The sequence below is a fragment of the Varroa destructor genome, unplaced genomic scaffold, assembly GCF_002443255.2.
Source record: "Varroa destructor unplaced genomic scaffold, Vdes_3.0 BEIS01000004.1, whole genome shotgun sequence".
NCBI classification, from domain to species: Eukaryota; Metazoa; Arthropoda; class Arachnida; order Mesostigmata; family Varroidae; genus Varroa; species Varroa destructor.
The window spans coordinates 25,762,575-25,789,758 of NW_019211457.1; the positions used below are offsets into that span (position 1 = coordinate 25,762,575).

The following is a 27,184-nucleotide window of genomic DNA, read 5'->3' on the forward strand; positions in this document are numbered from 1 at the left end:
CCATGCTGAATGCTGGTTTGCCTAACCATAAAGTAAAGTTGAAAAAAGTGGCAGTGTACGTCGTTTTGTGGCATGAATGACTCGATTTTAGGATTTCACAGCACCCTCAGGAAAATGGTACTTTTTAGTTACACCGAGAAGCGTCGCCTGAAATTTGTAAGTATTGTGTTGCCTGATACTCGTTTGAAAAGCTTTTGCTACAAGGTATGCTGCTTGTATATAAATCGGTCTAATCGGAAGATAGTTATATGTCACGTAATGAAATTTACCATCGAACACAAAAGCCAATCGCCGTTTTATCCTTGACAGATGCGCATTACATGTCAGCGAATTTTGTATTATACATCGTACAGACATGTTTTCGTGTTTGTTGATTTGTTGCGGCCTAAAGCTTTTATCACCAACGCGATGTTCATCGTTTGCGTCTACTACGGTATCTTTGTGCCGATAGGCTGCAGGTGTCTCTTTCGTTGTCTGATCTTCTGACACACTGATTATCTGTCCTGTGTTCGGCCTCGTATGGCGTAAGTTCATAACAACTTAACGTTTCAAAAAATGGGCACAGCTAGAGAGCATAGAGAGTTATCGTCATATAAATATGCATATATACAATCGTACATAGATATAATATTTCTCAATAGCAAGCCTTGTGTGGTTTTTGGCTAACTGGAACACAAGTTCGTTATAACTCCAAACGTTTCGCAAATCAGGCACAGGGTGATCGAGCGCTCAAAAATAGATGCATGTGGTACAATTCGTTCTCGGTAGAAAGCTTTATGTATTTGTCAGCATTGTTGTACCAATCGATCTTATGATTCCAGTGGAATAACATCACGCTGTACGGGAAATACGGTTTTCCCTGTAGGAATAAAGGTTCGAATGGCTTCTTTTACAATATAATTAATCATACATATATATTGCGTACTTGTTCGTGCAACAGAATTTGCACTGAAATGTACACTTGAATAGTTGATGAGATATCAGCTCAGGCGCTGGCGGTTGGCATTTCTAAACGGTAATCTGGCGTTATTTTTAAACGTGGAAGCTGTTACCGTTGGTAGGAATGGAAGTATCTACTCAATCTGCTCCATTTTTTAGGGGGAAACTTTAACGACTCACAAATCAGCCTAATCTCAGCCCGCCGAGAGGTCGTTTTGGACTGAAAAAATCCGCTGATCAAGATTTTTAATAGGTTAGATAAATATATACGTTCGGGATACAGTTCAAGCATTTTGTCATCCAATTTACTCGCAAACAACAAACTGAAACATAAACCCATAGTTAATTTTAATATTATCTATCAGTATCAGCTAGAACCTTTTAAAGTAAATCTGTTTGGAGAGTTTACGTAAACATTATTGAGTAAAAGAATAGAAAAATATCAATACGACTGCACATACGATTCCTGGAATCTTGGAGCCCCCTTTTATTTTTGTGTGTCTTAGGCGTTGTTAGAAAAACATTTTACATTCCCGTAGACACATGTTTTACATAAAAATACCATTGTATATTTTCTTTAGAATCCTCCCTAATTTAGCCGGTAGTACTATAATTATTCAAATTGTTGCACTAATATTATTAATATAATCATCATTATTACTATTATACAAAATATTTATAGATGTTAACATAATTAATTATACGTCGAAGACATTCTTCTTAAGGAGCTTAGATTTCCACCAAAGGCAGTTGTGAATCAATGACCTCTAACCCACCTCATAAAACTCTATAGCTGGCAAAACATGTCGTGACCATTCATCCCAGAAGATACCTTTCTACGTTTCGAGTTTTACGCCCGGCAAAACATACGTTGACATTTATTAATCGCCACTGCAATGCGAACCCATGAACCTTTGACCTCGCTAGTGCAAATTATGAAAATCAACTGACTTCCTCATTCGAATTGGGGTGACGTATTGTAATAAACTTGGACCCACCGACACTTGAACACTTGCCCGAATTTTAATTGGTAAAAAGCATTTTTCCGTGTCTAAAATTTTCACCAACTATTGCACTTAACTTGAAGAATCGTCGGTTAGCTTTAGATTGAGCGAAAACCTCGAAGTGTGTTAAACAAATACTTTGCGTAATCGTATGAACGATTGTCGGTTTTTATTCTATTTCATTGTGTTCTTTTGTAAGCGCAACTCTAACAAAGTAACTAACTTCGAAGCTGCGACAAAGACTGCATTTTGGCCTTATCTGTAGAATCTTTAAAAGAAAAGATTGTTTACAGCCGGATGTTTATCTCCTTTGAACTTCCTTCTAGATCTAGAGTGCATTCATCACTTGAGTAGGCCAAAGAAATCGACAAATGGAACAGCGGGTCGTCGTTTGCTCGTCTTTATATTAAATGGTTAGTGACTCTTAAGCAATGGCATTTGTTTATACAGATATTCAACATTAATCAACCTGCATTGACATGATCAGACGTGTCACTCAGTTATCACGTATGTATTGTTACTCTTCTACAAATAAGAGACTGCCAAGCATCGCTTTATATTTAAAAAAAACTGCATATTTTATAACATGGAACACATAATAAATGGCTAGCAGTTCATGCGCCATCGTTCCCTAAATTGCTGCGAGATCTGCTCAACTGGCGACCAGTAACTCTGGATTTACTTTTTGTTTAGATAGCTATAGTAGTATACTAATAGCCTGGGTCTGCGAATTTATCCGATACAAAGCAACCCTTAGAGTATACGCATTGAGTTGCTGAGGGTGTCGTCAGAGCTCCCTTTATGGGAGGGTTTGCGCGGAAAATAGAGCCTATTTGGCCAAATACATTTCCTTTTAGAGCTCGTTTGCTTTTCCCATGAAGCGTAATGTTAATTTGGTTGGTCGTAAACCGTCGGCAGTGACTTTATTATCAGTTTCCATGTTTGACAACATCGTTGCATTACCGTTTAGCAGCGCCAAAGCGGCTATTAACATTATTTGCGCTAATATATTGTGAAATGTACAAGTGTATGTTTGTGTAACACTTGCGTTGCATAAACATGTGCTCGCTGTGTGTTACAAAATAAATTGTGAAACTCAAACTATATTATGAAGGAATCTATCAGGGTATCGCTGTTAGAGAACAACTAGGTCGCTAATCGGTATTCCCTTTATTATAAATGAAATTATCCTTTTATCTCTATAAAAGTAAAATAAAATGCCTTTAACGGCAAAGCAGTCGCGAGGTGAAGGCCGTGGGCCACACTCAAATTCATTGTAAAAAATAATTATCTTGAATCAACTGAAAATGATAATGCAATTCCGACAAAAACTGACTGAACTAAGTTACTGACATATTTTTAGCAAAGGGTAGTTCTCTCTGTCACCTGCATTCGGTTGCATCAAGTCAGGAAACATCTAGTAATAACGACCCTTTGGAGGACCTATTCATCGACAAAAGATAGAAGTTCGACGAATCTTGGACTTATGTAGAGTCGTTGTCATTTAACCAATGTGTCCTGAAAAGATGATAGGATTTTAAGCCCTCGTAGCAGCATCGGAACCCATATTGCAAAGCGGTGCTTGAATCTGTCTAAGTGAATATAAAACGGATTCAATTGTATAAAGCTAAAGATAAATTCTATAATCTTTTTCTATACTTCAGATTTTGTACTTGTAAGCAACATCACAGTGTAGATAAGCGCCCTCTATGCTATTCGAAATATGGCGGCTCTGCTAGGCTTGAAAGGATTTTATTATATTGGTTTGTAAGTCTTGATGGCTCTATGACCCACCTAAACAAAAAAATAAGTTGAAAAGTTTGAAATACTCGATGTTGTTTTGTAGATTCGCTAGCCTTGGGAGCTCTGTCGTCAGTTATTTTTTTCTACGTCTGTTCAGCTTTCTGCAGTAAAAAAAAATTCAGTCGTATCAAACTATCAAGCGCCAAGCAATGAATTTTATTCTGCATTCTATCGACCCTATTCTTGATGAATCCTGATATGTAAACTTCGTTTGATTCGCTTTCAGAGCATTACTTCGAAACGTGGCCTCGTCATGTCCATTAAACAAGAACGTCATCGCCTTAGTAATAATGGAAATCCTGGTCAGTTATCAGTGGTTATGAAGTGTTTTTTATAAGCCTTTTCCTGTTACGGCCGAACATTTTTACAATCTTAATTTTTCGTGTGATTATATTTTAATTGGTATAAAGAAGCATCATCAAAATTGATGCCAAGCTGTTATAAAACCATGGTTGATGAAACGGAGATGTTCAGTTCAAGCTGTAACAATGAAAAGTTAACTTTTAAATTTCGAGCTTGTTTTGAACAAAGAGACATATCGAATTTATCTATTTACGGTTACCAAATAATGACCAAACACATGGTTAGAAACCAAAATGAGCGAATTATTGTTTCTATTTCTTCAAATTATATTCTTCAAAATCTATATCTATTTTTATATATAGCAACGCCCGAACATAACCATTTTCACACAAACATATAGGCACAATGAAACATCCTTCAATGCTTTCAACTATGAACTCATGTTCATACTAGAAAACACTGAAAAATGTTTTTCACAGCGGATTATCATACTATCACATGCGCTTAGCAGGTCCCCTAACTTGATTTTAATAGATTCTTTACGACGAACCAAAAATGCTAAAAGCGCCTCTTTTAGTCCCAATAGCCAGTCGAAGGTTGCGTAAAACTGCTGTCTTATTTCCGTCTTTCGAAAGCAGTGAGACGTGGCATATGGACACTGACCCATGCAGGATAATGAGAGAGCAGGCAGCTGACACGGGTAAACGAGGATCATGCCAACGTAATAATTGGCGATAGAAGACATGACACTTTCTCTTGCAAACGTGCTTTCTCTCGAAGATGTTTCCAATCAACGGCGATATGGAGGTCTTTGACATTATCGCTAGCTGTACCAACGATAGGAAACTGGGTAGTCACAGTCTCCGATTAGTAGAATCTGTCATCATCTGGAAAGGAACGCCATTGGCTACAGTTACTTTAAAAACTGATCGACTATAAACTCTACATTGTACTGCCAAAGTGATATACTACTGAGGTTGCGAATCGAGCAAAGAAGACAAGTGTCGTGTCGGTAGGAGTACGTTGACAAGAGACCGTGTCAGTGGAATATATTGCCATTTGTATACTACTAATAAGAGTGCAAAAGAGCTACTTAAGACGAGACCGCAGACAACTGGTAAAAGGTGGAAAGAAAGAGAATATTTGATATTGTTTAAGGATGGCTAGCAAACCTTTATCGGATCCGTAGACTTAAAATGAAAAAAATCGGCCACTATTTTTCCTCCTTTCGGAGTGAATGGTAAATTGACGTGCACTTGACTACAAATTGCAATACAGCGCGAATGTATCATCAGGCCACTCCCTTAATCAATTCTTGAAAACGTTTAGCTTGTACATCCACTTGCAGTAATCTTTATTAAATCCTTTATAAATCCGTAAAGCTTCTCTTAGTGAAAAATTAAAAACAAACCAGCATACCCCCGCTGCAGCAATACCGCTGCGGAAACCAAAAGCTCGAACTTTTATACGAAATCCACTTTTTCAATTATGTTGAATGAAAAATTATAATTAGATATTCCTGGTAAAAGTAAAAGTTCTTCTTCAAGCTGTGATAATAGAATAATAATTTACCGTTAGGCAGACCAATTGAAGTACTTCGGGCTTTTATTTATAAGCTGGGATATTTAAAATGGTTTTATAGAAAAAAATATTTTTTGTGGAAACTGCAATGGCAAGGCTTTTTACCCTTTATTTAAAAATTTAAGGACCGAAGCTAGTTCTTATGAATCCTATGGCTGACCCAGATTACTAGGCCACAGTCAAAGAACTTTCCGGAATCATCTTGGCATTGCGTTAAAACTTCTCATTGCTAGCTAATATTCTGCTAGGATTTCTATACCGGCACATTAAGTGATCAAATTCAACATAACATCCACCATTAATGTAAGTAGGTTTCTTTAAACGCTATGCATCTGCAGAAAACAACAGAAAACTGCGACCGTTGCTAGAAATAGTTCCTGCTTAACTTATTAAAAAAGAGCATACAATTAATTATAAATTATTCAGTTAAATTATTTCTTTACGTTTATTATCTGTGTCAATAGACTGTTAAGCGTACTACGGCGAACAAGTGCAGCCTAAATTACCAGTTCCATTTACTTTCCTATACAAACTATAAAGGAAGTTAGTAACATGGCGCTGAAAAGAAAAAACGGATTCTTTGTAGGCGTAACAGAATTAAACAATTAAATGTAAAAAGATATACTCAAGTATACACCCCCAAGTTCGTAGGGCAATATAAATCGTTGAAAAAGTATCACACCATTAGAGGGTGCCACGTAAAAGCTTAGAACTTCAACATCCCGATGGTCCTGTCATTCAACTCCGTTTAGTCTTCAGTGAGTCGTATAACTGTCACGATAATGTCTTCAGTAAAATAAGAACTACCTAATAAAAGTCTTCTCTGTCCCATCATACTGGATGAGATTTCAAGAACATGTAAAGCGTACTCACACACGCAAATCTATACATTTGCCTTGTGCTGGCATATCATTCTACACACTGGAACTTTCGGCAAAACACAGAATATACCCGATTGTGAGTACCTTAAATCAATATTTATATCGATTCACACTATTGTTACCCGGTTTTTGAGTGAGGCACGATCATACTTCATGAAGAATTGATACATCAATACTCTTATTTTGCTAGAAGATACACGAAGCGCCCCTTTCGTGGAAAAAATAATATACAGATCGGCTCATCGAAAAAACTGACAATAATTCCTGTTTAAGGGAGCACCTACCGAAAATTGTGATCATCTTTTGCTAATTTTAAGGCTTGTAGGCAATAGAATTGTATACATATTAGCATATCAGATGCCAATGCAAATACAGTGAGACTAGTGAGTGATAGAGGAACGGAAGACTACTGCATCTAAAGGTTTATTTCACGATACTTTTGAAGACAAGAACTGTCTGACTACACTGAATTCACTTCTTTGAAAGAATGACATTGGCATTGTAAGACTTGCGATCTAAAGTGCATTAGAGTGATATTTCCCTTTAGTAGCCACTACTAATGTGGATTTACTAATCGATCGTCTGCATCTACAAGTGTGTTACTCGCTTAGTTTTCTACGGCTTTCAGTATTGAGATCCTTGGGACAACTTGGGAAGATTAATAAATATTAAGTACATGAAATTCAAAATGATCTCCGCCGCACCTCGAAAAATATGGCCATAGGAAAACTAATATGTAGAGAGATTTTCGCGTTTGTAAAAAGCTGCACATAGGCAGAATTACGACGTACATATTTCGGTTTGTGGGCTTTGCAGCTTGCCAGTCATCCGCCGTAGCAACAAACAGTAACATGCTATTGACTGACTAATCCATCATGTACACCGAATATATGTGTTTCGCTTCTGTTGCTAATTCTAGACATAAAAAAACGAATAGGCACGACAAAGGCAAGGTGCGGGTCGGAGTAAATTACAGTGCAAACGGGGTTAGAGGAGTACCTAAGGTCAATGGCTCTATAACGATGTTCGCCACCTGTCGAAGCGGCGATAAGACGGAAAACGGCACTATCGACGGGTCATCAAGTCACCCACCAATTATAACATAGAAGACACATAGCCGTCAAGTTATTCTGTCTATAGGCTTTTGAATTGTGAGGCTGAACCTCCATAGGAGGCAGTTTTGCAAATCTCATAGGTTAGAAAATGTTTTACAATGTCTACTAAAGCCACCAAGTGACTGTGGCTCTATGTTTTGTGATAGTTTATTCGTGTCATATGTGTATAGTGTAATATGATGTATTGTGTGAAAAAATTTTTAAGAATCACCGCCAATGTCTAGAAACGTCATACTGTTGCAGGATTATTGCGTGAAATAGACATATTGTGCTTAAAGGTGCGATTCATTGATTTTAGCGCCGCAGGACAGCCAAAAAATCGACTTTTATCGAAGTAGGCTTAGGGATACTTTTTACTAACATTTTGTTCTCTAGCACGAAAAAAAGGCGTGGTGATGGTATCAAGTAGAGTAAATCAGGTTTTTCCTAGCTGGTATTTGAGCAATTTAGAGTAAAATGTTTTCCTGTTAAAAGATAAATGTGGACTGATCTCATAGATGCCCGGAAGACTATGTTTGGTTGACAACAATAGCTAAATTACCAAATCTTTGGGCGAACAACTACATCTCTTGCTTTTGCTTTCAAAGACTCGAACTGGTTTAATTGAAAACTAGAGCTCGTTATAGCATCGTACCATTATTAGACTTGACAGGTGGCAGACGTTATCATCTTGCAGATGCGGTCTCTATTGAACATCGTCACAAAACCCTTTCTCTTCCTTGATCATATCCAATCACGGATTCAGGGCATATATTTGGTGTCGAACCGATGTTTGCATTATCCTACAGAGCGGACGTTGATCACTGTATCCAGGATAGACCAGACCCAAAAGCGATCGAAGACTACTTCAGCAACTGCTGAAGTAATAAAACTAAGAAAATATGTCAGCAAACTCAACGTTTCCGAGGCATTAGATAAGGCTGGCAAGTTGTTTTGACTGCTTTTCATCGTTTTTAGTGTTTGGTAGTAATAGACCTATAGATGTGTTTTTAATAAAATTGCATCATTCTTGTAATGATATACATCTATCTAAAATACAACGAAGAAGGATTTCAATTTATAAATTTGAATTTAAACTCTAATTAGCATCAAGGAAAAATGACGAGTCCTTTTCTACAAAAAACAGAGACAAAGAAACAGCTTCATCTACTTGTTGTTGAATTTCTGTCGATTAACCTTTAATTAATCGTTGAAACGTTAACGCGATATGAGTCTTTGCAATGTAGCATTCGAGAACTCTACAAAAACCGCGTACCTATTTAAAGACGGTGTTAGCAAAACCTTCAGCGAGTTCCACAGGGATGTGGCCGCATTTGCAGGCGGCGTACAACACTTAGGCTTGGCCAAAAATGCAAGGGTTGCTATATTTGCACCCACCTGCTATGAATGGCTCGTGGCCAAATACGCAATCAACTGGGCTGGATGCGTTGTGGTAAGTTGTCTACTCATAAAACAAAAAGTACTTTCTGACTAACATATTCATCAAAATTAATTATCATCGTTTATTCTCTTTGCAAATCGTCTATAGACAAGTAGATAAGGTGTACTTAGGTGTATGCAAAGCATTCATCCGGGGCGAAATACGAATCGGAACAATTGATTACTAGAATGGGAAATCCAATAGAACTGCTCTGTTTATATATATAGAGCAGGGGATGTTTACTGATTAACATGATTGCGTCAATCAAAGTAATCAGTTGTACTGTAACTTTTTATACGAGAACAAAGCTGCCTGAGAAGTGGCCCTCAGGCCATGCCGCGTTGCACAATAGCAGACGATATTACTTGAAAACAATTTTTGAAGATTCCGGTTAAGTGCAGAAGAAAAGCCTGCGTAAAGACAGATATTTTGGCTTAGGTAAGCAGCTGTATACGAGCAGCCTAGTTAAGCGGGCAATCTGGAGAAAAACAAACAAACAAACATTATAAATTCAAATATAGATTCTTATTAATCTACCTAAACGGAAACTGCATCTATTTTGTAAGCGCAGATCGCTTAAACGCAACGATCGTGTACGAGGTATTTACTGTTTCATAAAGGTTCCTATTCAACTATGCCGACTACTGAAGCTAGCGATTTTAAAATTAAATATACTCAGCGGAGCTGTGGCTGACATCTCATTTACGGTTATCGGTTAGCCAACTCTGGCCCTTCCTGTGTTAGATTTCATAAAGATTTTACATATTCACACTATGTGCGCCCCACTTGATCTATTCCTTTTTACCAGTAAAATACTACATATGTATGAACTAGTTCTCTAGTGCTGAAAATGCTGGTGGCACCCGTCGAATCTCACATCCATTGTTCATATACACAGTTCTTCACGGTTTTGGTCAATCTGGTACATATTAGATACTTCAAGATTATCAAAAAAATACTTATAATCACAATCCAAACGTTACCAGTTCCTACGTTGCATAACCATGTCAATATCAGAATTTTTTTAGCTGGACTGCTGTTGACTTTAACTAATCGAGAGATTTCGGCAGTCTAGATCGTGCACACAAGTTACATACAGCACAGCAACAACATTAAAAGATACCATTTTATTACAAGACTTTCTAATCTGTTATAACTTGCCGTCGCATCTTTTGTCTATGGGATTCAATAATCTGATTAAGGTTTCTTTCGGCACGTTGCTCCTTAAGTTGAGCCTTCGTCGGACCTCGAAGTTTCTTCTCCTTTTTCTTCCTGAATTCCGGCTTTCGTTTGGCCAGACGAGCCAACCTTTTTAATCGCATTTGATGCTGCCGGCGTTTCGGATCTAGACGAATCTTTTCACTGACCCGCTTTGGTAACTGCTTCATGTCAACTTGGGCACGAAGTCCCTCAAACGGTAACCTTTTACCTTTACCATAATCAACATTGGCACCTTCTGCCGCATCTTGCCCTCCACGCTTCATCTGATGGATTTCCCGGAGTTTTTCTTGTGACCTCTTTAATCTTCTCTCTTTGACCATCAAGGCGGCTCGGTTCTCGATAGAAAATGACACAATAGGTCGCATCTGATCAGTGAAAACGTTTGGATTATTGTTGACTGCTCGCAGAGCTGCAAGAGCATCCTCGTGCTTTTCAAAGTTGACAAATCCAAAACCTTTCGACACGGCTTTCCCATCGTTACTTAACCTTTTCATGTTACGCATGACGCGGGCCTCAGTAATCTTTGCCGCTTTATTCACAACTCTACCAAATATTTTCCGAAGTTGCTTATCGTCGCACGAGGGCGGCAAGTTGTGTATGCACAACCTAGTGGTCGACACAAAGTTGTGGAGATTCTTCAGAGCTTTTTTCTTGTTAACCTCAAGTTTGGCACGCATCTTTAGGTCGTGATCAGAGACATGAGCTCCAGTTGAAGTACCTCCTCTGATAAAGCCTTCCCTAGCAAGATACAAATTTCGTTTGTCCTTAGGCTGCTTCTTTGAATTCGCTTTTTTCTCAATTTCCTGTTGTAGCTCCTCACGTTTCATGGCAATTGAACCTGTCAGTACCTAAAATATTAGAGAAATTAGCAACATTTTGTTTATAATATTTTTATTTCCAATAGCAAATCCTAACTTTGAACTGACACAATTAAGAATCATTACGAGTTAGGTATTATTTGAAGCCTTTTTTTTCGTTTCATTTTTAATTGCACAGCTATGCAAATAATGATTCAACCGAATAATTGATTAAAACTACGCTGTTTGCTTTCAATGTCGACTTCATACCTTGCCATCGAGTGTGACCTCGCCTGCCTGAAGACTTTCGACACATTTATCTGCATCTGCGCGCTCGTTAAACTTAACAAAGCCTGTTCCCTTAGATCGCTGTAGCACCTTATCTGTGCATATCAGGCAAAACTTGTATGGGCCAAATTTCTTCATATGCTCCTGGAATGTCGTCTGGGTAGTATCGAAGTGAATATTCCTGACAAATACGGTCCGTCGAAGGTCTTCCTTTTGTATCATTTCACGTTTCCTGTAGAAGCCGCACATTTATTTCCCATATAATCGCTGAATCTATGCAGTGATAGTAACCGAATATAACAAATGAGTGATCCGTACAATTGCTTTGCAGGTTCGTATAAATTCCCTAAATGCCCCAAATGAAACTTGCATTCTTAGTCTGATCGAAACAATAAAGTTGAACGATATACCGGTTAAATGTAATATTATATGTGCATATTTTGAAACCACCTTGTCGCATGGTAGGGGCGCCGACAGGTACGAACCGTTTTGCTTTCTCACGATCTTCATCTGTGCTTTCATCATCATTTTCGCTACTATCGTCGTTCAGAGCGAGACCCCAATCCGAATCGGAGTCATCTTCGTTCTCGTGTCGTTGCCTTTCAGCTCTATCCTGTCCCTTACTGCCTTTATCGTGTGTTAGTTTTCGCTGTTCAGCCTTTACTACTCTGGCTTCTTTTGTTTTCTCCTGCGGCTTTTCCTTTTTGTCAGTATCATCGCTATTGGTCTCATCTGAAAAACGGTGACACAATAGGAGATAATAATTAGGACAAGCCTCACAAACTGTAAAAAAGCCAAAAACAGACGAGCGTGTTGTTGAGAAAATGTAGTTTTTAAAACTTTAATTTTTTTATTCAATAATCATCATCTCTTGCCGTTAAACAGAATTTTCAGTTATGAAAATCAACAGAACTTTTTATGAGTCAAATTGTTACTAAGATCGTCCTATGTCACACACACATCACGCAGCATGCACAGGAAGTCCTAACTCACCCTCATCTACTTCCATAGCTTTTGTTTCATCAAACTCATCATCTTCAGCCTCATCGTCGCTATCGTCGGAGTTTTTGGAGACGTCCATTTGGTCCTCATCATCATTATCTGAATCTTCTTCATTATCCGAAGATGCAGTGTCTTTTCCTATCCTTTCCTTTTTATTTTTGCTTAAAGTAACTGCAGCTCGTTTAGGGTTGGTCCGCTTAAGTGTCCGGCTCTTATCCTTCACTTGATCTGACTTAACAAGTCTCACCTCCCCGTCGCTGCCAAACTCCACTTCAGACTCACTTTCCGCCTCATGGCTGATATCGACATCGTCATTCTCATCTTCATCGTCATCTTCGTTAATCTCTTGGTCGTTTTTCTTCTTTACAATGGGTTTGCCCTTGGGCGTTGCCGTGGAATCGTCATTTAACTTTTTATCACCATTGTATGAGCCCTCGCCGCTATTTTCCGGGCTACTCTCATCATGGGAGAACTCGGCTTGACCGTAACTATCGGATCCGTTATGGCTGGCTTGCTTCGTGCCGTTTGCCATTTGGGTTTTTCTGCTGGACTTTTTAATCGCCTGCTCTTCGTTTCTGGTATTCTCTTGATACTCTTTCTCATCGCTAGAATCTTTACTATCTTTTTTCGATGATTTTCTGCAAAATGCGAAAACATATCAAAGATAAAGAACTAAAATACTTTCTTTTCTAATTTTTCTTTAGGATATTCACCACAGTTATATGCTAATAATTAGATTAAATTTCTCTCTTGATATATAGCATAAATACTTGCATCATACGCTCGAACCAGCGCCTCCCCTGAATTTGATATCGAAGTACTCTCTCAGCTCATAAATCAAGCATACGCCACCAAATAACTATTTGTAGTGACTAGTGTTTGTCCTCATAAATCGAGTAGCGTATCCCCCGTTTGTCAAATGATTTTAAAGTGATCTATTATGCTGTTGTGATTTACCTTCTAGAAATTTTTTCGGTAGAGAAAAAGAGCTGAAGTTATTTTTTTGTTAATTGAGAGCTGCATAGCCCTTGTAAGTAACTTCGTGTAAATGGTATTCTATATACTAAAATCAAGCGTGTTTTATATACAAAGAATCTACCTAGAGCTTTTTTTCACGGACTCTTCTCCTTTTTTACTGGCGTTGCGAACTTCTTCAAATTTTCCTTTAGCAACGGCAAAATCCACAGCTACAGGTCTTCCCAAAATGGTTTTGGCGTTAAGTGCCTGAACCGCTTTAGCTGCATCGAGCACGTTGCCAAACTGAATGAAAGCAAAACCACGCGCCTTCCCATCTTCCTTTCTGGGTATAGCCACGCTTACCACCTTTCCGTATTTGCAAAAGTTTTGTTCAAGGTCCGTTTCAGTCGCTTTGAAGGACAGGTTTCGTACGATTAATTTCGCTTTTTGAAGTTGTCTAGCCTTTTTAGCTTCTTTTGTAAAACTAATATTTGGTTTAGGCCTCGCGGCTGGGTCTGAAATCGAAATAAATAACACATTTTTAGTGTAATTCTGAATACTTTTTTCTCCTCAGAGGAGAAGGTAGAATAAGGCCAATGCAATATATAAATCCCTTTATCTAGAGCGTCAATTGGTACTGACATTGCAAACATTGGCGACACGATATATATAGGTATGGGTAGAAGGTGATTTCTTGTGATACTACAATGCGAATTAACTGAAGGAAGGACGACGGTATCGAAACACGAAGGACACCAATGACTTTATTTAAACGGGATGTATGCATGCAAAGAAAGCTGGTTTATGTTTTGTTTTAACTAGAGTTGTTGAAATATATTACTTTCACCTTGTGAATAAATTTAACTAAATACTTGATAAAAGTAAACACCTCCTTCACTCAATACTTCCACCTGTAGATGCTGGTTTAGTGTCTACACAGAAATCAAAAGCAAGCACTCTATACCTTTCTTCTTTTTATCTTCAGCTATGCTGACTTCAAGCTGGCAGTTGCCCAACTTGAAACTTCTTCTGAGCGCTGCATCCACCGATGGCGCGTCCGTAAACGTCACAAAACCTATCCCACGAAATTTATCGGTCCGACGTTTCTTTACTACAAAACAGTGGCGAAGTCTGCCTACTTCAGAAAATACGAGATCCAACTGTTCCTTCGTTGCATTCTCTGGAAGATTCTTTACGAAAAGGGTTTTACGCTCGCCGACCGCTACAGTTTTATCGCCGTCATCGCCGCTACCGACGGAATTATCCGCAACCGTTTCAGTGGTCATTTTCCGGTTTTCGAAGATGATTGGCTTTCGAAGCCCAGAGCACTACCTATTTTTGGCCAATCACATTGACACCCCACGTTGCACGGCGTAACTCTCGCCACTTAAAACTTGTAGTTCTATAGGGTTATCAGCCTGATCTTCACACTCAATACCCCCGACCTGCGTCTCCGTTTCGAATGTTCCAATGTCTAGCTGCGCAACACGTGCGCACTGTGTTTACATACTGGCTGTGCTGATGAAAAGGGGAAGGCAAGCAAGCGCTGTGGCTGTGAATAACGGGAGGGTTAAATAAAGCGATGGCGCCTAAGGCATTGTCTTCTTCTAGACTGTTGTGCTGTTGGAGGTATCTCGTACTAACGTAGTCTTTTTGAACACATATATGTAATTAAATAAAGCAAATTACTTGTTAATTAAAGGCAAGAAAGCAGCGGTTCGGATTAAAAAGATTTCCGTTTGTAACATCTTGTTTTAGTAGATGATAATGGCAGCAAGACAAGAAGGATAAAAAATGTTTCGGAGTTTACAAGAACTTTACAAGAAAGAAGGGTACCTTTGGGAAGGATGTTCTAGGTCTATCATCAAATCGTTCCAAACAGACATTTATAATGCCCTTTGGGGTAGGCTACTGTTTGTAGGTTACGTATTATTATTATTACGTAAAATTGTGGGTTACGTATTCTAAAATATAGGGGTTAGGAACACCAGGTATTGGGCAGACAGAAAGCTTCCATTTCCAGAGCAGAACTATACGAATAGACCTATCTTTCAAAATAAATTATGAGTAAGGAAAAAATAGAATAGCTCAAATTAATTACAGCTTATATATTGCATCCAGTGATGTTTTGGAAGGAATGAGCACTCAAGGAATATCTGAGCCGTGTAAAATCCGCTCACAATCCGGTCTATTCATGCGTATAAACTTTATTGAAAAGTAAAAACTTTATGGAAAGTCCATGAAAGGTCGAAATATTTTTTTTATATATAACCTGTAGAACTCTATAATGATCAATGCTAGTATCATTTAAATATAAACAACAAAAAGAGTAAATCTTTGTAACCCTAAACATTATGACAAATTGTGACTGGTTTATTTTTAACCAGGTTGCGATGAATTCCGGCGCCTACCAGGATGAGGTAGTCTACGCTTTAGAAAAGGTTAGTGTAAAGAGCCAAAAGTTGTTTTCTGCTTTGGACAGCCGTAAATAACTTGATGCTTTCCCATATGCAGTTAATATACCATTTTATTCAAAACCATCATCTGAAAACTGTGTTATCATATGTGAATATAACACAGACTTATCATAACACGGTCTTCATATTTATTAAGTTTGCTTTCTAGCAAAGTAATGATAAGTTTATTTTTTCGCTTGCCAGTTGTAACGGAAACCAGTTTTAAAATCGAACGATAGGCGGATGTTTTTCTCTAACGTACAGACATATTGATATGCATTGAGACGTATGCTTATTTCATTGTTTTTCATCTGCTCATGGACTGAAGACAGGTACAGAGGCGATCATCATCGGTGACGTATTTAAATATATGGATTATTATCAGACGATCTGCGAAGTCTTCCCTGAGCTGAAAACAAAGAAAGCCTTAGACTCAAAACGGACCCTTAAACACATTATATCGATTTCGACGGATAAAAAACCGTTAGTATCGCAGAGAGTATTGGATGAATGGATATCGGTGTTTCTTGTGCGCGAGTATTTGCGGTATTCTTAACATTTGATTCCACAATACGTAAGCAGCCTTGGAATTAGACATCAATCTTCACCTATGCAATACGGACTATTGAAAGAGTCCTAAAACAAAATTTTTTCTTTAGTACATCCTATTGACTGTATGATTGCTTTGAAAAGGTAGAGATTCTTTTGTGTCGTATAGTATTTTGTACTATACGACACAAAAGTCTTCAGAAAAAAAAGAAAAGAAATATCGGTACCGCATGAATACAGAGACTAATACCTAACCAAGGGAACTAAGAGAACTAAAAAGAGAAAAAAAGTAACTCTCTGACTAAGTATATAAAGAATAACAAGAACATACGTACTTATGAGATGATACTATTGTGTGAAATAACGTAGCAAAGATAACTATATGTGGATTCATCAAGTAAAGATATGTTCTACCGTATTTGTTTGTCCAAAAATCAACCACCAATCTATAGTTACAATTATGACCTTGTCAATCCAGTTTAATTGTTTTTCAAATATTAGCGCAAATTTCTGTCTACTTATAACTAGAGGGACCTTTACGTTCCGGGAGCTTCAATCTTCTGGACCAGTTCTTGACGCCCAGATGAAACCCGATGATCCTGCCGTCATCATACAGTCATCAGGTTCAACGGGAGAGCCGAAAAGTGTTGTTTTGTCGCATGGAAATGTGGTCAGTGCAGCCTACCAGTCTTTCAGCACGATGCGACTTCGTCACTCGGTTAGTATTATACTTGTCTCAAATGTACTACGTGCGATGCACGGCCAGTTTTATTCATTGCTTTCACAATATTTTGGCAGTCTCAACTGACGAGATGCTGTAACAGTTGTCACGGTGCGCTAACAGTGAACTTTGTTAAAATAAAAAAGGTCCGTCATGTACTAGCATAAAAACTCGTCGGTGGTACAGTCATTGCCACGTTAAATTTAGACCTGTTGTTGTAAATACGTTTATCTTTTGCTGCCTATTGCCCGCCGCTTTCAAGCGATGATTTTAATGGCGGTTACTTTGTTTTATCAAGAACATCGTATTGGCAAGTCTGCCTCTCTACCATTCGTTCGGATACCTGTGCGTCGAAGCTAACAACACGCTTAACGGACTGACGACGGTGTTCACGTCGGCAAGTCCGAAACCTTCCGAGGCAAGTGAGACACTGGAAGTTTTACAAATATAAATATAGTTGTATTTGAGCCTTTAGAATCAAGAAACCGTTATTCGTTCTGTCATAACATCAAAGAAGTACCCAAAAAAAAATTAAAACGTTCGACCCAATTTCGATACTACGATTTGTCTGACATCTTCTGCAAAAAGAAATCACTACTCTCTCAGATCTCTAAAAATAAGTATTTTTAGAATAAATGTTTTGCTAAATAAATATTTTGCACTGTCTGTTAATGGCTGAAATTTAGATCATTGAGATGATAGAACGACACCGCGTGACAACTCTGCACGGAACACCAACGACATTTTTTGATATTCTGTGTTGTCCTGATTTTGGTCAGAGGAATCTGAGCTGCGTCGAAAACGCAACGATAGGAGCAACAACATTACATCCGTCCGTCATCGAGAACGTAATCAATAAGCTCCACCTTAAAGAACTTATGGTACCTAGTTATTATATGCATATGGATTTACTTTGCATAGGTTAGAAAAGTTACAGCTAGTGATTTATCGCACTAGTTTATCGCTTTAATTACTATAGGCAAAATTACTGTAGAAAATCAGAAGTGGCTCTTGCTTAAGGACACAAAAACAATCACTATAACTAACAATAGATAAGGAACAATAACAACCACCAGCTGCATTTCAGCTCTGGAGATCCAGCAGACGCAGGCTTTATCGAAATTTACTTAAGATATAGATAAGCTGTGTTCATCTACGTCGGAGAATAATCGATTTAAGTCTATTTAACAACTACATGTGCTTATAATATAAATAACATGTGGGTCAGCAAAAAACTTCGAGAAAAGGGAACTTAAAAATCGAGTACCATCTTCTCAGCAATCAGCGAATTATTTGAGGCTAAGAAGAAGCATTTCATTGTACATTATGAGTACGCTGCCCCCGGTCAAAGCTGGTAAAGCCTGATAAGTATAAATTATCGTCCGTCCATTGCGGTGCGATAGTCGCGTTTATCTCGTTTAAAGTCTTGTGTTATAATAACTATATGTAACCTTTGTGCGCACGTTCCATAACAAACCGAGCCGCAACACTTGGTAGAGCTCAGAGCAAGATTAACTAATAGCCTTTAAGAGTCAAGCAATGCGTATTTTGGTAGTGGTAAGAAATGATTATTCTATTTAAAAATTAAATGAAAGTGACCCTTAAAAACTTACCCCCTTTTCCGCGCATTTACAATAGCTAGGTTACGGTTTAACCGAAACGTCCGGAGCGTGTTCGTATGCCGATGGCAAAGCATTTCGTGGTTATGCTCCATTCCCCGGAACCAAATTTCGTATTGCCAAGGCAAATAACGACGTAATCGTTGATGGAAGCGGTATCCAAGGAGAGCTACAGATTCGTGGACCTACACTTTTTCTAGAGTATCTTAACGACGAAAAGAAAACACGAGAAGCCTTCACTGACGACGGATGGTTCCGTACCGGGTAGGCCATTTAATCAATATGATCCGTATAATCATTTTCGTATGCTTTTTTTTCTTTTTTTTTTTCTTTTTTACTAGATTTATTCTTAAGACCCGAACTCAAGTGACATAGGTCAGCAAAGCAGCCAAGTATTACTGCGACCGTGTTAGTTGTAGCCGAGATTGTTGTATCACAGCTTATTTCGACGAAAATTACCCCTGTGACTTATGACTATGGCCCTTAGTCGCCATTTTTGTACGAACAGGATGCCTGACGAGGGCGATGCAAGTATTCACAGCGGTTTTTCCAGCGAGTTTTACTACCAGAGTTCAACCTGCATTTTAGGCATTGGCCGAATTCTACAACAAGAATTCATTATATTTTGAGCGTTTCGTGTGTTCCCGTTTATCCGGGCTATTTTATTCCTCCATTGTCTCTGAGTAAATGTGACATATAGCAAAATTTCCGTGAAGCAACAATTTTCTAGTGAGGCCACATAGCGAAATGCAGCGCGATTACGTGCCGCGGTTTACCTCAAGATCTAAAACTGGGAGGACATTTCATAAGCTCAATGCGTGGAATTATGAAAAACTGTTTGCAAGTGTTCTTTGTTCTCAAATTGAGCCAAAAAATTTTGCCAGTCTGGTAAAAATCAAGCTGAAGAATAATATTTCATAAATAACTTTCGAGCGCGCTGTTCGATTGAATTAAGAGAGCATCCGCCGGTAAATACCGATATATTCTATTCGTATGTTAATTGGTTTGCTCTGTTAGATATACTTTTTTTCTATTACTCAAATGATTAGTATTCAAATATGCATGAACGACCGTTCCTTGTCCCTCCCTTATATGAAGTTAAAACAGATCTGTGATACCGTTTGCGTTCTGCTTCGTGATACGTAACTTTGACATAGATTCTAACTTTGAACGCCGTTTGATATAATCGTATGTAACACTGTCATTTATTATATGTGTCCACAAAGAGTTAACTGCGAAACGATTCTGTTGTTCCCTCGCTATGCACCAAAATGGGAGAACCACTGATATTTGTAATTTGCACTGTTTCAGTGATTTGGGGTACCTGAACAAACATGGATTATTCGAGATTTGCGGTCGGACCAGTGACCTAATCATCAAGGGGGGCGTAAACATTTTTCCAGTGGAGGTTGAAAAGGTAATCGCAATAGTAATAATGATTGATATTAGGGCATGGCCCTTATATGGATGAGATGCTAATCAACAGCTGATTACCAACGCTGTAGTGAAAACGCGACATATCAGAACGAGCAGCCGGTTCCGTATGCGCATTCGCAGTGTTGGCCTTCGAAAAAGATGAAACTAATATAAAATATTTCAAATAGATAGTTATTCAATAACATGACGTAAACAATTACTCCAAAAGGTTACCTTAGATAGGTGTCTAAAATAAAGTACTCAGTTATATATATATATATATATATGTGTGGGTTGCTTGAGAACGATTAATGCCACTAAAGAAGTTATACGTTGCATAGCAACTTGGGGGTCAACTTACTCGATTCAGTGTGAACATGACAGAGATAAACTGTTCACCAGGTGTTACTGGAGCATCCGGCGATCGCCGAAGCTCACGTCTTAGGAGTATTCGACGAACGGTTTGGTGAAGAAATCTGTGCTTGGATTAAACTGCGACCCGATACATGGCTTAGCGCCGGTTCCGTCATTCGATATTGTGCTGGCAAGGTAGTGAATGCAATGAAAAAGATTTTATTTAGAGGAAAGTGCACTAACGCTAGCTTTCCTTACAATAACTATGGCGTTTATCATTTAGGTAGCAATGTTGAATACTACGTAGAGTGATCAGTAAAATTACAATAATAACTTCCGGAAACAATTATAGGTAGTATGTTTCTCTAGAATTATACGTGGGTTAAAGGCCTGACGACTCTCATTGATCAATCAGCATACGAATTTGGGGCTGGGCTTTATTTCAGTTGCAGAATATCAAAATTCCGAAGCATGTCGTGTTTGCCAGTGGCTTCCCTAGAACGAATGTGGGCAAAGTCTCGAAGAAGCTGCTCCGGGAGGCGTTCGAAAAACACAGCGTGTAACGCTAGGGCCAAGTAGCTGTGATCAGTGCCCCTTACCGCCTCCATATGCATTGGACCTCCTGTATCACACTCGGCAAGTTACTTGGATACGTCAAGGAATACTTTATGGCCGATTGTGAATAAATCTAAGACTACATGTGCTATTCAAACGCGGATAATTGCAAAACATCGAGCGAGCTTAGCAAACCGGTTTGAAGAGATCGATCTTGAGGCGTTTGCAAAATAAATCCTTCAGCAACTTTTACTCTATTATGCATCGTTCATTCATGTTAAAACAATCCTATACTAGTTTTCCTATACAAAATGCGCCCTTCAAAGGCACAATCTTTGTCTTTTCACTCTAATTTATGCCCCCGGCTTACTAATCAACTGGCAATTGCTGTATGCAATACGAATAAAATAGGTAAACTAAAAACTCTACACAAATTAGAAATACCTGTATGTGTATCTGCTTACGAAATAGGTAGAACACAATATTCTATCAGAAATTCATGTGTTTTATATAGGTCGTAATTTATATTAGCAATCCAATAATTTGTAACACTTTCAACGCTTATAATTTCACGTCACCGTACATTTTTTCCATTTTAACGTTCTTGCAGATGTGTTGTCTTCTCAGGGCGCAAGCGGTTATGGAGGACTATAGACTGTCTTGAAATAAATGAGACGTATTTTCATTATAAAGTGCAACGGATCAGAACGTATAGAGTCGCAGCGTTAAACTAAATAAAAAAAGTGCCTTTCGTTAATACTTTTGCCATTTATAATTCGATGACGGATTAACAAGTACAAAGATCTACCCGTTTGTCAGTCGTAATTGTTACAGTAAGTGTATCCAAAACAATGGTGGCCCTTTGCTTTAAAATCCTTCTATTTATTAACAGCTTCACGAATGTTGTAACTAGGTTGATATGACACAACTTTTTTGGAAAGTTGTGTCAAAAAGTAGAAATCCGCCGTTCACCGCCGTAGCTTGCTGAAGACTGTAGAAGTAAACTCCTACGATTTGCCATTGGGACTCACGAATAATGCTTTTATTCCGTGCTCAGAAATAATCGTACTGAAGTCCTGCAACATCCTTTCCTTTGGGTCAAGCTGCGAGTAAATAGATAATCGAAATTGGCGTCTCATAGACCACTAGAGACACCTCGATGAATGAGTCAGAGGCAGCTGTTTGACGAAGAACCTTTAAAGCGCAGAAGTGTTTCCCATAACATTTAAAACACTGATGCAGACGTTGGAACAAGTCCAAAAAGAAATTAATTTTGGCTAAGTTCGCACTTTGCCGCCTGTTGTATTTTTTCGTGATATCAATAATGCAGCAGAAGCGCGCTTCACCAAGCTCAGTGGTAGTACTGTTTCGTGGGACTGTCAACACATCTGCTTTGTTTTGAAAATGGTCACTGAAACAGCGTCGTATATTGACCGTAGACTTCTGAAGTTCGTCGAACAGATTCAGCAGTTCACGCGGTTTCCGGAGCTCCTGCTAATGTCTGTGTTTGTTCTTCAGTAACTGTCTCTAATTGCGCGACGTTTTCGTCACACCTCTACACCCCGTGACAGATTCCCGCTAGGTGAGCATCAAGTTTATCCTTCCGTTACGCTATGAGGTTTCGCGTGAGCTCTTCAACTTTGGTCTTCGCACGGCCATTGACTGTTGGCTAGCTACGGTTCGACCTCGAATGCAAGTTTCCGCGGCAGTAATTGAATCCGTTTTCGAAAACAGTTGGATATTACCCCTTAACATTATAATATGCTGGCATAAGCGAACCATTTCGTCAGTGCTGAAGATGTGCTGTGAATAGTCGTCATGGCCTTTTTACCCGAACCAGCGTTATCCGTTGTGACAACCAGCGATCTCTTGTCGCATAGTACGTTTTAATGGCATGGCCCGTTCTACAGTCGTATTGTATGACTCGTACAAGTAGTTAAGCTTCGCCAACTGTGATACGAATTGGTTTCGGGGTGCGGTAGTAAGGTTTACAGTTAATTTTTATGATTTCCCGAACGGGCGTCACGCAGATCTAACAAAAGCGTGAGTTCAGCTTAACGCGGTATGTCTCTGTGTCTTGAAACCGCAGTGATTAAAGGTAAGTCATTGGGGTAGATCGCTCTTTACTGCCACCGAGCACAGCCCGAAATTTGATGAACTTACCGTTTCCACAATCAGCTGGCACTCTTACTTTGAGCTCCCTTTTTATATCCAATACAGACATATTACTAATTACGGATCCATTTACACTATGATATGTATATTAAATGAACAAAGTTAGGTTTCATTTTTGCATAAATGAGTCGTGTTAACAATAATCATTAGTCGAATCGGAATAAAAAAAAACTCGACACTGTATTTTTTCATTACGGAGTTATTGGCAACAAGTTCCATGCCTTAATGAACTTCGAAAAAGATGTTTATAACTATTAATTGATTATAAAATAACACATTAATCTATATTCCACCAACCCGTAGCCGTTGTAAATAAACGTATTTGTGTATTGTGTAATTTACGTGGAACTAAATGACATGGCGCAGTTTAAGTAAAACGTTTGATACGAATTATTTAAAAAGTAACGGGTTTGGTGGACGTGACTGGCTCGTTAGACGACAACTGTTTTACGACATCACCTAAGAGCAAAGGACCGCGCTTACTTTCGTATTCGTCTCTGCCAGAAAACACAATCGCTTTAAGCGTCAGTTTACAATTAATGAGGCAGATAAAAAAGGAAAGCAGGTAATACGTGAACTTCACTGGTAATCTCGTCAGATCATCCGCTTCGGAAATTCAGTTAGCAAATCGTCACATAGCATACTGCTTTCCGCGACAGCTTCGGGAACAGCGTCACCTAACAGATTTTAGGATAACTTAAAATAATGTTATTTTCGATATGCGTTAAGGCTTTGTGCCGATCGTGTTCCCAGGGGCCGTTCTTGAATACAATGGACCCTTAAATTGGCCCACTGATTGTTTCTTCAGAAAAAACTGAAAGGTCGTAAAATATTTTATATATACATTTTTTGTACAAATGTCTTGTACAGAAAGAGTAGATGGTAGCACGGGCTAATGTCTATTGACGTTCTCTTTTTGTCATCTACAGCAGTTAATAGTCACCATACGGCAAGCAGGATTCAGCCTTAATTCAAAATTTTTCTACTTACTTAAAAAAAAACTAGATTTATATTATACGTAAAAATATAGACAATTTAAAATTATATTTAGTGTGTATTTTTCATCATTTCCATAGACGCTTTTAATTTCGTTTTCATCAAATTTTTCAATGTACTGGGAGAATTGTCTGAGGAATTTGCAACAGTAATTATCAGCTGAAAATTTCCGATTCGAAGATTAAATTTATCAAAGCTCGGTGTTGTAGAACTAACGTAGAGACACACAAATCTGTTTCTTTTGTGTAATTTAGCGCTAACGAGGTTAATCCTTAGACATTTAAATTAATTATCGCCTGTTGTTAATTACGTTACGGTAGCGGAGCGGCCCTCTGACCCGTGCCTTTCACAAACGTTTGACTCTTGACGTATGAACACTAAACCAGACACCAAGCCAATGCCCGGTGGAGATTTCTCTGGCTACAACTGGCGCCCAAATATCTCAAGGGTCTAAGCTTCCAAAAAGAGAAGAAATTGGACCTAGCCCCCGAAACCACGCCAGGTCGGGACAGCCTGAAGCCGCAGTTAAATTGGCAATATTCTACCGTTTCGGAACTGGACCAGTTTTACATGCCTGCTAGAAGGCAGCACCCTCGAAGTGGTCTTAACGTAAGTGCAGGTAGCATACAATTCCTACAACCAATGCGTGCGATGCAGATTACCCATCTCTGCGTTGGCGGTTCGTCCTAAGTCCCATCGCTCCCCGGTCGAAGCCGGAAAGACGGTTCCGGACGCTAGTGACAGCTCTACGTTAGCTACTTCGTCAGTTGCAATGGGTACGTAGTCTAATAACAGTCAAGCAAACGCCAGCTGTTCCTCTTTAGTGAGAGCTTCCTCGGCGAGTCCTCAGATAGAATGGAAGATCCGACTTCCGTCTGCGAAAAGTTTACGGGTGAGATTAGTGGCTGAGAGGTTTGTGCCTTCAGCGCCACCGTTTGCATGGCGTCGAGACAGTCTGAAGCTAAACGCATTTTAGCAGTCTTCCAACGGCAAGATGGCCGCCCGAATCGTCGCTGTCACATAGCGAACGGTCGGTATTTGCCTGGAAGTATTTATGATGGTCCAAAGCTACCGACTTGTCCTTTTGGTCTTGTTTTGACAGTCACGAGTGGCCCCTCTCCAGTGTGGCATACAAACGTTAGCTAATCTGTAATAACCAGTTCTAGCAATCCACACTTCGCATAAGAAATGAACATGTGCGGTGCTAGGCCGTGTCAAAAAAAAAGTAAGGATCCGTTGAGAAGAAAAACTAGTTAGTAAACGTTTTGTAGTTTTTCTAAGGCTCGTCCTACGAAACTAACGAAAACAAAAAAAAACGAAACCTCGTTGTGGCTTGAAGGATCACGAATGGAGACATGTTTCTGCAAAAAAAAAGCAACCTTTTTCATTGGCCTATTTGATTCGTAGTGAAAAAAGACAATTTACCATATTCGTTTCTTAGTTTAGGATCGTCTATTTCATTAAATAACTAAATTGCCGTGTTTGATGACATGAGAAAATCTATCAATATGAAAATGTTCATAAGCCAGGTTCATTTCTTCCTTCAGTTGCGAAAAAATGACGCTGTAAATACAGACCGATTGTTTATGTGGCAATCATGGAAAATATTGAGAGTGAGTAGAACCTAAATAGAAAAGATATGGAGTTTTTGTGAGGATAGTTTGCAAGGACAGCAACGCTGTTAGAAGAGGCATCTTCGTGCAGTAAGTACTTACACCCACACTTACCCTAAACTCAAATCCGTAGTTTTCTTTCGTCAACCAAATTTCGTCCCTTGGACCTACTTAACAGCTGCTGTACCGCCTGAAATTACTTGCAAAGGCCTTTCTGGTAAATAGTTACGTCACCTGCTGATCTTCCGGAATATACGGCCGCCTGCTGCGAATAAGTGCGTGAAGTGACAGCAGTGCGATGAGCGCGAAATATCACTCGACAACGTTCTGAGGTACAGGTACGCATTTGTCTGATCTTGGCTCAGACTTAGCGAGTCCAACTGCCTAAAAACAGCTTGACTGACAAATAATAACTTCGAAAGCTCAGTTTGCGTTTTCTGTCCGAAATAATTCGAGTGGCCGAAAATCAATTGCTATTAAAATGGCGGTTTTCAGTATATGAAATTAATGATGAGAGCAAGACTGTTAGCAACGTTTTATTAACATACTCTAACTTCATTATCTGCTTTAGGATATCAAGCAGGAAGCTCATTTCTTCCTTTTCTTTGCATCATTTGGTCTCTCGTAAACGTGTGCGCCTGCTACTAATTCAGTTTATCGGAATAGATGTTTGCTGTCGCATTCCTCCATGCCCCCCCCCCCTTGGTACGCGAACGCGCACTAAAGTCCTAGCAAGGCGGATTCAGGTGCTTCCATCAACTACGGGCAAGCACATTTCCAAGAGAATTATCTACGCCCTGTATCGTCGTCATGTAATAGGAACAGGACACAGGACAAAATCTCAGACCAAGATTCAAGAGGGAATGGTGTCCTGTCATGAGCTCAACAGGAAACAGATGATATATCTCCACAGTCCAGAGCATTGATGTGTAGCGTTGTTTGATTCAATAAGCTCTTAGGTGTCCACACGCAGTTTTTGAAAAGAGGTATCACGCGTTTGGATCTTTGCGCAGAGAAACAATTTTCCGGACCTGTTTGTGATAATAAACAGGAACATTGATTCTATTGGTATGCCTAGTTTAATTCACGTCGTTTCATATACTATATTCATAACAGAATTAATTAAATTCATAACAGCTTATGCCAATGAATATGAAGGACTGCAAATAATATCTCTTGCGTTTTTAAACTCTGTGCATTTCGCCAAGACGCTAAACTAAATCTTTCCATAATCACCTGTTATGCCTATAGTCAACAGCTGCAAATAAAATTATATCGTAGTCCTATCTTTCGATTGATAAACGAATACTACTGTTCCAGTGACATTATTGTTTGTTGTCTCTTGTCCGTGGCTGGCAACCGTATACTGGAATCATCGGAGATAAACTAACGAAAAGGATTCTGATAAATCATAAAACC

General features: G+C 38.9%; 2 protein-coding genes and 1 long non-coding RNA gene across 24 annotated transcripts; 2 read left to right on the forward strand and 1 right to left on the reverse strand.

Moving 5' to 3' along the window:
• Nucleotides 1-21,738, forward strand: LOC111249329 (medium-chain acyl-CoA ligase ACSF2, mitochondrial-like). Of its 22 annotated transcripts, none has more exons than XR_015326097.1 (16): nucleotides 2-156; nucleotides 2,270-2,356; nucleotides 3,973-4,048; nucleotides 4,688-6,587; nucleotides 8,303-8,549; nucleotides 8,853-9,058; nucleotides 15,699-15,752; nucleotides 16,096-16,250; nucleotides 16,845-17,034; nucleotides 17,336-17,455; nucleotides 17,724-17,918; nucleotides 18,676-18,920; nucleotides 19,968-20,073; nucleotides 20,475-20,621; nucleotides 20,873-21,062; nucleotides 21,592-21,738. XR_015326097.1 is itself a non-coding variant. In XM_086986662.1 (16 exons), the coding sequence occupies exons 5-16, from the start codon at nucleotides 6,471-6,473 to the stop codon at nucleotides 20,987-20,989; spliced, it is 1,899 nt and encodes a 632-aa protein (XP_086842788.1). In that variant the 5' UTR covers nucleotides 2-156; nucleotides 2,270-2,356; nucleotides 3,973-4,048; nucleotides 4,688-5,173; nucleotides 5,756-6,470; the 3' UTR covers nucleotides 20,990-21,238. The 22 variants fall into 22 exon arrangements, 21 of the variants coding, with proteins under 21 accessions (XP_022658788.1, XP_086842799.1, XP_086842788.1 ...); XM_086986662.1 differs by lacking the exon at nucleotides 21,592-21,738 and having other exon boundaries at nucleotides 4,688-5,173; nucleotides 5,756-6,587; nucleotides 20,873-21,238; XM_086986663.1 differs by lacking the exon at nucleotides 21,592-21,738 and having other exon boundaries at nucleotides 4,688-5,173; nucleotides 5,795-6,587; nucleotides 20,873-21,238.
• On the reverse strand, nucleotides 10,159-14,816 carry LOC111249328 (RNA-binding protein 28). Its single transcript, XM_022803048.2, has 6 exons — nucleotides 14,276-14,816; nucleotides 13,454-13,826; nucleotides 12,346-12,992; nucleotides 11,838-12,084; nucleotides 11,335-11,584; nucleotides 10,159-11,115 (listed from the first exon to the last, which is right to left on the reverse strand). Exons 1-6 carry the CDS (start codon nucleotides 14,595-14,597, stop codon nucleotides 10,189-10,191), a joined length of 2,766 nt encoding a protein of 921 aa, XP_022658783.1. The 5' UTR covers nucleotides 14,598-14,816; the 3' UTR covers nucleotides 10,159-10,188.
• Nucleotides 21,739-24,799: 3,061 nt separating the features above from the next.
• Nucleotides 24,800-26,786, forward strand: LOC111249598 (uncharacterized). Its single transcript, XR_002672996.2, has 3 exons — nucleotides 24,800-24,928; nucleotides 25,944-26,103; nucleotides 26,337-26,786. It is a non-coding gene; the product is annotated as an uncharacterized LOC111249598 (long non-coding RNA).
• The last annotated feature ends 398 nt before the right edge of the window (nucleotides 26,787-27,184 follow it).

What these genes read in the sequence shown, in the direction of transcription:
- LOC111249328 (XM_022803048.2), bottom strand. Translation starts at nt 14,597, where the DNA reads ATGACCACTGAAACGGTTGCGGATAATTCCGTCGGTAGCGGCGATGAC. An exon ending in TCCGTGAAAAAAAGCTCTAG is followed by an intron (nt 12,993 to 13,453) that starts GTAGATTCTTTG and finishes CGCATTTTGCAG; the next exon opens with AAAATCATCGAAAAAAGATA. An exon ending in GATCGTGAGAAAGCAAAACG is followed by an intron (nt 11,585 to 11,837) that starts GTTCGTACCTGT and finishes CGGCTTCTACAG; the next exon opens with GAAACGTGAAATGATACAAA.
- LOC111249329 (XM_086986661.1), top strand. Translation starts at nt 6,471, where the DNA reads ATGAGATTTCAAGAACATGTAAAGCGTACTCACACACGCAAATCTATA. An exon ending in CAAGTCCGAAACCTTCCGAG is followed by an intron (nt 17,456 to 17,723) that starts GCAAGTGAGACA and finishes GCTGAAATTTAG; the next exon opens with ATCATTGAGATGATAGAACG. An exon ending in TTCCAGTGGAGGTTGAAAAG is followed by an intron (nt 20,074 to 20,474) that starts GTAATCGCAATA and finishes ACTGTTCACCAG; the next exon opens with GTGTTACTGGAGCATCCGGC.